Raw genomic sequence first — 11010 nt, forward strand, 5'->3', positions numbered from 1 at the left:
TTATTCAAATAATTTTTCTAATTAATTTGCCATTTTAGTGTTAATATTCGAAACTTCCAAGTTAAAAACGAAATATATAGCAATGCTTCTAGGAGCGACAGATTTACGCGAAAAGCTTTGCGTAGGCCGTAAGCGCAGTACGCATTGTAGGGAGTGGTTATCATTCTATAATATTAGGTTTAGGTTATATAATTATATATATATATATATATATATATATATATTCATATGTATATATAGATACGTATGTATATATATAATTATATATGAAAAAACTTTTCTCCAATACATTTATACACTTCAAATTGCAAGCCAATAATGTTGATAAAATAAAATATATTGATATCAATTTACTATTAATATCAATATTAATTATTCAATTATCAGTCATTGAAATCTATTCATATATCAAATCATGTACTAGTAATATATTATTTACTTAAGTTTGTTTATTTACCTATATATTCACGTAAATTAATCTTTATTTTCACAAACGATTTAAAGTAATAATTGTTTCATGATTTTTTATGAAACAATTTACAACCAACAGCAAAATATATTACATTTAAGATACATTATTTTCCATTGTATCAATTTCACAATAAATAACTTATAATTATTATTATTATGTTTTCTGTGCAGCAAACAAAATGTTAATGAAATAGACTAATGCGCAAAACAACAAAAAACAAATTTAACGAATAAACTTACAGAGTCCACGTGCGGCATTTGTAATTTAATACTGCAGGTTATATACATATTGATACATAGGTGATATTAAAATATGTTTGCCAAAGAAAATATGCAATGTTTATAATTTTTACAAACTATTTATCACGTACAGATAATTATAAATGTAACCGGATTTCTGTGACAATATGCAATTTATTCGATACGATGCGGAAATAAACATGTATAAAGTTAATGTACTATATGAATAAATATAATATTTTCAATCTATCAAAATTTATATTCTAATTGTTTATAATTTATAATATATTTATTTATACAAATAAAAAAATAATTTATCAAATGTGTTGTCAAAGTACGCTTAATGCACAGCAATGGGTCAGTGTTAACATCATTCTACAATTAGCAAATGTTTAAATCTCAACAAACATCGATAATATTTTTCTAACGTACATTGATAATTCAATATTGAGCCAAGTTTCTTCAACAATAAAACAAAATATAAAATGAAAAATCCAGTCGATAAACAATGTAACAAATTACTAAACTTCAATAATGCATAAACAACAATAATTTATTGCGGATGCAAATGTGTATAAATTATATATTTACTGTTAAATAAGGAAACAAACTGAAAATGAGTTAGAAGAAATAATGCAAAAAAATTAATATAAAATATTGTATTTAATATAAATTTTGAAATTTGTAATTAATTATCTCAAACTACTTCAAATTCCTGATTCTACATTTCAAATAATAATTAAATTCAGAAATATCAAAGTATAAAATATCACAATGTTCTAAAATTAGACGGAAATCCCAAGTCAAAAAATAAGTGAATAACAATTTAATGAGTTGTATAAATAAAATTATAGCATTCCTATATTTAAAGGTCTCTGATTCATATGCAAATTCGCACAACTTGATAAATATAAAAATATAGATAAAAAATGCAACAACAACTTAATAGTGGAAATTTTCATGAGATTTTGAATATATAAAGTTAGTTTGCCATGAAACCATGCGAAATACTATTTATGGATAAAAATAATTTGATTTTCGATAAAGTATATAAAAATGTATTCAAGTCTTATTAAAATGATTTGGCATTTTTATGAATAAAATGTAGTTTAGAAAACTTTAAATATTGTATTTTTAGTGGCCTAATTTGGAACGCTATTATGATCCTGAGATTAGTCAGTTTGCCATACAAAGCAGTTTACTCTTGAAGCATCTAAGTGGTTGATACTTTAAACAAGGCAGATTTCCCACTTGATCAATACACCACGCGAAGCATAAAGATTCATTGCCCCACCTGATATCTGTGTCCTTGTTCCCGTGCAACATCATCCTTTTTCCACATATTTAGTTAGTTCTCGGGCCAAAACTTTCGGCTTTCGGCTGTCGATTGTCGTCGCACTCGCGCACCCACTCGCCCACGCACGCATTACGGCCTAATATGGCAACCCCCAAGCGAGATAACGGTTCGGGAAAACAAACGCGGAGCGCACTGCACGATAATAGCAGAATGTCTGGCAAGCGATTTAGGGAATGAAATTGTTAAAATAGAAATATCTCTAGATCAGATGATATTAAACTTTATGCTTACAGCTTACAGAAACTGTTTATATTTTATAATTGAATAATTGTAATATTGCAAATTATATAAATTAATCATTAAGAAACCGCAAAAGTAGTATTTAATCCCAAAAACGGTTAATATTATCTGCTATGTCAAAGGTTTAAGTTTTCGCATAATAACTTTCCTAATTTAGGAAAAGAATAATTGTATTGTGATCATTCAGCAATAGCAATCAAATTAAATATACATTTATCTTAAACATTTTATTAAATTTTATCAACTTTCTGTAAATTCCCTGCGTTATAATAATCACAAAGTAATCGAAAATGATTTTTTTGCATATCTTTATATTTTAGGGGATTCGAAACATTTTGGCATAGGGTAGAGCGGGGCTAGTTGAGCATAGGGGCAAGTTGAGTAATCGAAATATCTCAAAAACTACTCACCGTCCGTTTAGGCATTATATGGCGGAAAGATAGAGGTTTGGAAGAAATAAACATCCCGCGATCGCTAGTGGCCGCTGGACAAATGAGTGAGGCTCACGGGCGTTTTGTTTATTTTGAGACCAAAAAGTAAAAAAGTCATTCATCACGAGTTTTCGTCTGGTTTAGTCAAATGTTATTTACTTGTACTTAAAAATTAAATATTCACAATATTCGATTTTTTTTAATTTTTCAAAAATTTTAAATTATATTACGGGAGGTTTCAGCAACATGCTTTAGGGTACAATGCGATGCACCACTAGTTTATAATCAAATCTTAAATACTGTTGTTAAAATGTATTCATATAACTACAAATTGATCTTATGTCATACAGATCATATTAATTTCATTATCCGAATTCGATTGTTGAAGATAAAACCGATGACGAAGTCTAGAGTGATAATTCGTAACCAAACTGAGTCCTAACCTCGGACACGTGCATCGCATCGAACCGGTCATCGCCCTTTTATGATTTCGATGTTCTTGTCGCTTTTTTCATTCCTTTTCGTGTGTTTTCTTATGTTATTTTATTTCAGGGCTCCGAGTTCATCACCGTGCTGGTGCAATGATGGACACGGCAGCCGAAAACTGCTCAAAAAGAAAGAACGCTTTTATAGCGTCGTCGCAGGAAGCAATAAAATCGTGATTGCTTGTTCTTTCATAATAAATTCAATCATCACATTGTCAAATAGAATTTTTATAGGCGCAAAAATATGGTCACTCAAATGAAATATGGCCATTCACAGTACTGCCGTTTGAATTGAAATATAGGTTTGAATATTATTCGTCAATAAAATAAATAATAGCAAAAATCTTTCTAAAAATAATTTAAACAATGCATAAAATTTTGACGTTATCACTTATTTTAGCCAATATGAAACGCTATTAATATGATTCTGTCATTAATCCAAGTGGAATATTATATGCCCCTTTATAGTAATCGATAATTAGGATTTATTTATACAATATATTTCTGGGTAGATAAACATTTTCAATTAATGTGTGTTTGAAACATAATGTTTTGCAGCAAACGATCAACCACATATGTATTATGTAATTGCATTTAGAAGATTCTATCCAGAATAGTTTCATACCGATGTATTTATGACTATGAGTATCTAAAAAGATACATTGAACGCATTAAAATTCCTGGATCATTTATAGCAAACAGTTCAAAAAGTGCAATCGTGTAACATGGCCCTATGCATCTGGTTGTGCTATTCATAGAATGAGCATCGAAATGTACTGAAATATTTCATCTTAATTATCAACTATAATAATATATGATCAATTTTAAGTAAACTAAGATTTTTGAACTCAAGTAAGTCTTATCAAGAAACGCATCCAGTACTAAAAAAACATCAGTAACCCATTAAATGTTACATCCTGATGCGCAATAGACCATCTTTCTTATTGGTCGATAAAATTTCCAGCACCATTACAATTCAAGAGAATTTGTGCGATCCGCGCGGAGTTCAACGGCCGCTCATAGTAAATCGACACGTGTATATCGTAGCACCGCTTCGGAGAGCTGAGCTACGCCGGGACGGACACGGGATAGGAGGTTTAGCCTGGAAAACGCTGAAAGCTACGGGTATCAAAGATGCGGATATGTTATCAATCAGATACTGAATTTAATCAAACAAACTACGATCAACGATTCTTCTTGAAAGAAATTTGACTAAAATTTTAGTTTGAAAAATAAGTAACTGGTAGAAACGTATGACCAAGAATATAGATCAGAAAGTGGTCCACATGAACTCTCAGGTATCCACGACAACAGTCGGAAGGTCTACGTCAGCAAAAAAAAAGGGGTAGACCACAAAATGGTGGTGCACGCTTGTGGATCACAATATACAACGTTAATATCTATTTACATATTATTTTATCAATAATAAAAAGTCATATTCAATATTTATAATTTTGTTTATATAATTTATAATTATATAAATATATATTTAATAAATTATATAAATAATTTATTTATATAATTTATTAAAATATATAAAAATAAATAATAAAAAATAAATTGAAAGGCTTGGCATTATTCTTTGTACTTTATGAGACCCTCATAGTATTTCTGAACACTAAAGATAAAAACAATTTAGTAGTTGTAAATAGTGATTTCCTAAAAAAGAAAGATGTAGATGTAAAATTAAGCCTTACAAAATGTTGCCAAATATTGATAATTAAACATATCGCTTATTTTATTTTTGTATTATTATTTTCAATTCAATTAATAAATGTATACAAGTTTTTTTTTTTTTTTTTTTTTTTTTTTTTTTAACTCAGTTTTATTTAGCAATCAGAAATACATAAAGATTCCTATGAGCTAAAATGACAATATTTATGAGTGATGCCTAAGAAGAACTCCAATGAGAACTTCTCAGTTTTACAATTAGTATGATATATTAGACCTAATCTAAGACTAAGTCTAAGGGCCATTGTCGTTTCAACCTCCTAATGCCAAAAGGTTGAGTAACGTCAGCTATAGAAGGATTCAAATGTGAGTCCAGTTTGCGCTTATATTTTTCCTTAACTTCTTTAAACGTTAATTGCACCGTTTTCATATTGAGGTCGCTGTGAATGGTCTCATTTGTCACGTACCACGGAGAATTAAGAATTGAACGTAAAATTTTTGACTGAGTTCTCTGCATTATAGCTATATTGGATTTGTAAGCACATCCCCAGAGCTCAATTCCGTAGGTCCAGATTGGTTTAATAATCGATTTATATAGCAGCAACTTATTTTCGACAGAGAGCTTCGACTTTTTACGCAGTAGCCAATCAAATTCTTTTATTTTGATCATTATTTGCTGCTTTTTTGTTTTTATATGGCTTTTCCAAGTAAGTCTGCTATCTAAATGGAGACCAAGATATTTCACTATGTTCTGTTTCGGAATCTGGACGTTATTTAAATAAATTGGAGGACACGTACCCTCTCTCAGGGTAAATGTGATATGAACTGATTTGGTTTCATTTATGCAAATCTTCCATTTAGCAAGCCACATTTCTAGTTCATTGATAAGTTCTTGCGTTTGTCGGGAAGCTTGCTCAGCACTGTGATTACTGCTTAGTATGGCAATATCGTCAGCGAATGTAGCAATTGTATACAAGTAACATGTATTTTTACTTCCATATTTTTATTAATAAATTTTAGTACAGTTAGCATAAGATAAAAATCAATATCAGGTCAATCAATATTCCACGATGGACCTATGACCTAGATGAATTTAAAATATGTTTCTGAATAACATTTATTACATATAAAGCAGAAACAAAATGAAATAAAATAACATTTGTACAACAAGTGTAGACAAAGTCAGTGAGATAATATTTTTTTGAGATCAAGAGCAATTGATTAGGAAATAGTAAAGTTCATTAGTAAATTGAACAATTAGTACCAAATTCACATATTTTGTAAATATGATGCATTTTTATTATATTGCAGTCGTTCCCTTTCGCTTTCGAAAAACGCGATGCTAGGTTTGTTACAAGTTCGGCCTAATCCCGGGCGCGTAGAGTAAAGGAGAGAAAGTGCGGCCTTGCCAGAGCGTGATAGATTTGCCGGCCGACGAAAGTAGGGAAAGTGATATGATTTTCGGGAGAAGACATCTATGAATCACTCTGCGATTTTCAAGGGATGATTCAGAAATAAGATTAAAGAGGTTGAACAGAAGATGATGTATTTTTGCAGATAAAGAAATCTAGTAATATTGCAATTATAATAACCGATGACGACCAGCGGTAGATATTAATTTTTATTTATAATTCTGTAAAAAATTAAACAAATAGAGAAGTAAATATAAAGTCTAAATCTAAACCCTGTAGTCTGATTAGAATTAGATAGAATTATTGATATAAAAATTTTAGCTTTTTTTGTTCATGTTTTGTTTCAAGAAAATGTGTTCTTGAAATGTTCACTTGCACTCAAATGGTCGAAATAAAAAGCAATAAATAATTAACATTTTATTATGCACGTTTAGACACTGTACGTGTGTCATTCAGCACATAAACAAATTCAAACCAGGAAAACACACAAATTTAAAAAACATTGTTAAAATAAAATAATAAACTAAAAATAAACCAATAAAATAAAAAAATAAACTAAAGTTAAATACAAATTGTAAATCAAATATAAGGTTGTCAAATATCTCCCTTCCGCCTTTTTGTATTATAAACCAAGAGCAAAAAAGCGGAAGGGAGATATTTGACAACCTAATATTTTACTTACCAAGTTTGCTGCATGATATGCGATACTTACACCTGACTAAATATATTTAATATATATCACAATAATAATTTTTGAGTAGCAATTATTACTCAAATTAACCATTGAAATGATAAAAAACATTAACAATTCGAATTTAAACACTTCAGCGGAACAAATGTCAGTTATACTTCAAAAGTGACAGCGAAAGCCTTGATTTTGTATGGACATATGGCTCCATCTACCATTCAGCATTTGAACTTGCAAAATAAACAAATGCTAGGTGTCACCCAGGTATACCATTTGAAGAAAAGTCAAAATGCGTTTTGACGTTTTGGTTTTTCAGCAGATAACCCTCGATATTTTGCGCAACTGTTGTTTCTTTCACATCAAGAATAGTAAAATAGCTTAAAATCACCGGAGCTCTTACAACTGTATAATAAAGAAAAAAATCCAATTGAATGTGCAGGTCTGATAAATCACTGGGCGTATAATGGCTGCTGAAATAAAACCTGCTCCAAGGAGTGTAAGTGACAGATTTAGTACTACCAAAAAACCTGTGTTATTAAGTAAATTAGAAGGATGCAATGACGATATTAATGCTGCGGTTTTGATACCTGGAGAAGATGGAGTTATTAGCGTTTGTGATGATAAGTAAGACTAGTTTTCTAATTTTCCTTGAACTTTGCCAGAAATTTAATCTGTTGCTCAAATAAGCATGACTCTTTTCAACAGAACTGTCAGAGTATGGTTGAAACGTGATAGCGGACAATACTGGCCTAGTATTTGCCAGTACATGCCCTCAGGATGCACATCTATGTTTTACACACCAGAAACAAAGCAATTATTCATAGGTCAAGAAAACGGTACAGTCTCAGAATTCACATTGGAAGATGATTATAATAGAATGACTATGGTATGGTATATTATACAGAATTATAATCTCAAGATTCCTGTTCAAAAAATATGGTTAGCAAAATTGTACAATTTTAGGTCAGGGAATATTTAGCCCATCAAGCTCGTGTTACAGAAGTTATATTTGCAATTAACTGTGAATGGGTTTTATCTGCAGGCAGAGATAAAGTTTTTTCTTATCATTGTACGGAAACAGGAAGAAGACTGGGAGGATATACATTCGAAGCCTGGTGTACTGCAATGCAGTATCCTTTTCGAATTCAAATTTATTATTTTAATAATTTTGTCAATAATTGCACATCTTTGTATATTTTTCTGACTTCACAATTAGATTTGATTCTCAGTCTAAACATGCATTTATTGGAGACTACAGTGGCCAAATTATCATGTTAAAGCTAGATCATTCAGGAGCTGCACTCGTTACGACTCTTAAAGGCCACACAGGTAGCATTAGGGCATTGTCATGGGCTCCAACTCCACAATTATTGTTTAGTGGTTCATTTGATCAAACGGTTATAGTTTGGGATATTGGAGGTAGACAAGGAACTGCATATGAACTTCAGGGTCATAAGTAAGAAATTTTACAATCATCAGATGTCAATCTTGCTTGATGAAATGTCTGGTATGACAGAGATGCTCATATTATGCCTAATTTCAGTAATAAAGTAACATCATTATGTTACTCTGGCACATCACTGTGCTTACTGAGTGGAGGTGAAGATTCAGTAGTTGTGTGCTGGCAAATGAACATACCACGACGTGAAACACCTGATTGGATAGAGAGTGATACTTGTCAACTGTGCACAAGGCCATTCTTTTGGAATCTACGAGCTATGATGGATCAGAGACAACTAGGTTTATCCCCAATAATAATCATAAAAGGTATTTTAGTAACTTGGTGCATTACATCAAATTTATTTATTTAGGATTAAGACAACATCATTGTCGTCACTGTGGAAAAGCAGTATGTGATAGATGCTCAGTTGGACGAGTAACTATACCAGTAATGGGTTTTGAATTTCCTGTTCGTGTCTGTGATCCATGCAATAACCAGCTTAAAGATACAGAGTGAGTACAGACACCACAATCCAAGAGAACTAGAACTCAAAAATAACCTTTTCGCTTTTAGGAGGCCTTCCCTTGCAACTTTCCATGATGTAAAACATAGTGTAACAGCTATGAATTTAGATGATCCAAGGAAACAATTATTGACTGTTGGACAAGACAGAGTAATCAAAATTTGGGATGTATCTGCAGTACTGCAATAGATGTATATAGACTACATAGGTTACAACTTTTATTGCATGTGCCTACTGTAAAAAACTTACCTGTAATTTTACATGAAACATTATTTGCTCCTTCTTATGTTTATGTTTACTTATGTTTTTGTATATGATATATAGAATATAAAATATACATCATAAATTATAATTAAATAATAAGTATACATACATATACTATGTCCTTCTATTTAAACAAAAATGGAATAATTTGAAGTTAAGCTTCTTTAATTTAATACAATTATCGCGCAATAAAAATTAGTCATTATAATATTTTGGGAATTTCTTAGTGGTAGAATGTGATATTTAGTTCTGTTACATAAAAAACTATGAACTAATGATATAAAAGAATTATGTTCTCTAAAATAGATTTTATTAGATGTATCAAAAAGATAAAATATTGTTTACTACAAAAATATATATGAATTGTTAAATTCAATAAGATATTGTTTGAAAAGTTTATTATAAAATTATGAATCAACTACATTTTTATTCCTTATGTATATTTTTTTTATGACTTATTTTATGATCTGGCTTATGTAAGTTATTATTAACAGCATAATTAATAAATAAAATTTTGTTAAACTTAAAAAATTATGTTTAATGTTACAAGCAGTACCATCTTCATGGCTGTGTGATTAACACAAGATTAAACGCATTTGTCTTAATTAGAAAGAAATATCTATTCTTAAATCGCATATGTTTTTTACTGTATTTTGCTATTATGCTTGAATTTTGTAAAATAAAAATGACTTGACCAATTGTTTTTTAAAATAAGTTTTATTTGAAATGTATAAAGTTACTTATATGTATATCATTAACCAATGTTGAAGACAAAATCAAATAAATATACTGCCTAATTAAAATAATTGTTTTTATTTATTGCTTTTTAGCAAAAATATTTATGTGTAAAACTTGTTTGATTTATTACAACCGCTTTTATTAAAACCGTCCCGGCCGATCTTTACTGAAAACTAATCAGCATGATTCCCAAATATGTTTCGAACAGTTTTTGAATTTTATAATCGAATCAGATTTACAACGGCTACAACGTGGAGAAAATATTTTCCACTTTTTAATTTAATAATGCTCTTTGATTCTAAAAAAAGAACGGCTCGACCGATCGTGACGAAGCTAATCAATCAACGCAAGTCCTTATCGAGTTTGATCTCAAACGATTCAAAATTACTTAAACCTTCAAGACAACATAACATTAGTAAATCAGATTTTCTGACAAAAATAAAACTTCTTGAGGAAGTTAAAAATAAATATAATTGCTATGTAATAACAATAATGTAAATCTGCGAAACTCTTATTATTTTGTTTCGATAAGAATAAATAGGAGGATTCCTAAAATACGTAGGTGTGCTGAGATGTTTTTATTATTAGTTATTATATCTCAGTAGATTGTGCTATTATTTTTTATTAAAGTAAAATGAAAACAAATAATTAATGAAACCCTAACCAGTAATAAGTGGCTAACTGATATTACATTTCCGCCTCAGATGGCACGTACGCAACGCGCCTGCTGCGCCGGCACACAAGGTGGCTTCAGGTTTTAAAAACAAGTAATCGCACAGGTGTAAAACGCAGGTATAGGTATGACGATGGTCAACTGTAAAAACGAATCACCACGGAGCGCACCGAAGTGATCTCTCGAAAGCCGCGACTCGCTTTTCTCATCTGTTGGTTACAATTTACAATCCACGGGGCCATAAACGAATTCGGGTAGTGTAAAAAAGCAATGTATAAACATATATTTTAAACCAAAAATATTTTACTGAAGTGATAATCCAACAAGTGTTATGTGTGACCATTTGCCCAAGTGCTTATAACCAAAATATAAAGTG

At 30.3% G+C, this 11010-nt stretch overlaps 2 protein-coding genes across 2 annotated transcripts in view; one reads left to right on the plus strand and one right to left on the minus strand.

Annotated features, from left to right (window-relative positions):
• The window catches only part of LOC113373166 (Krueppel homolog 1-like), a 50153-nt gene that overhangs the window by 23414 nt on the left and 15729 nt on the right, over positions 1-11010 (minus strand). The gene's annotated exons all lie outside the window — the stretch shown is intronic.
• Positions 7309-9247, plus strand: LOC113373169 (WD repeat and FYVE domain-containing protein 2-like). The gene is made up of 7 exons (XM_026613487.1): positions 7309-7619; positions 7701-7881; positions 7959-8125; positions 8212-8451; positions 8539-8735; positions 8807-8948; positions 9010-9247. The coding sequence occupies exons 1-7, from the start codon at positions 7459-7461 to the stop codon at positions 9146-9148; spliced, it is 1227 nt and encodes a 408-aa protein (XP_026469272.1). The 5' UTR covers positions 7309-7458; the 3' UTR covers positions 9149-9247.

The sequence above is a fragment of the Ctenocephalides felis genome, unplaced genomic scaffold (assembly GCF_003426905.1).
Source record: "Ctenocephalides felis isolate EL2017-DRISC unplaced genomic scaffold, ASM342690v1 CF-g0.4_SCAFFOLD_01604, whole genome shotgun sequence".
Taxonomy (NCBI): Eukaryota; Metazoa; Arthropoda; class Insecta; order Siphonaptera; family Pulicidae; genus Ctenocephalides; species Ctenocephalides felis.

Coding starts and splice junctions, on each gene's coding strand:
- LOC113373169 (XM_026613487.1), top strand. CDS start 7,459: ATGGCTGCTGAAATAAAACCTGCTCCAAGGAGTGTAAGTGACAGATTT. Junction 7,882..7,958: donor ATTATAATAGAATGACTATG/GTATGGTATATT, acceptor GTACAATTTTAG/GTCAGGGAATATTTAGCCCA. Junction 8,452..8,538: donor TATGAACTTCAGGGTCATAA/GTAAGAAATTTT, acceptor GCCTAATTTCAG/TAATAAAGTAACATCATTAT.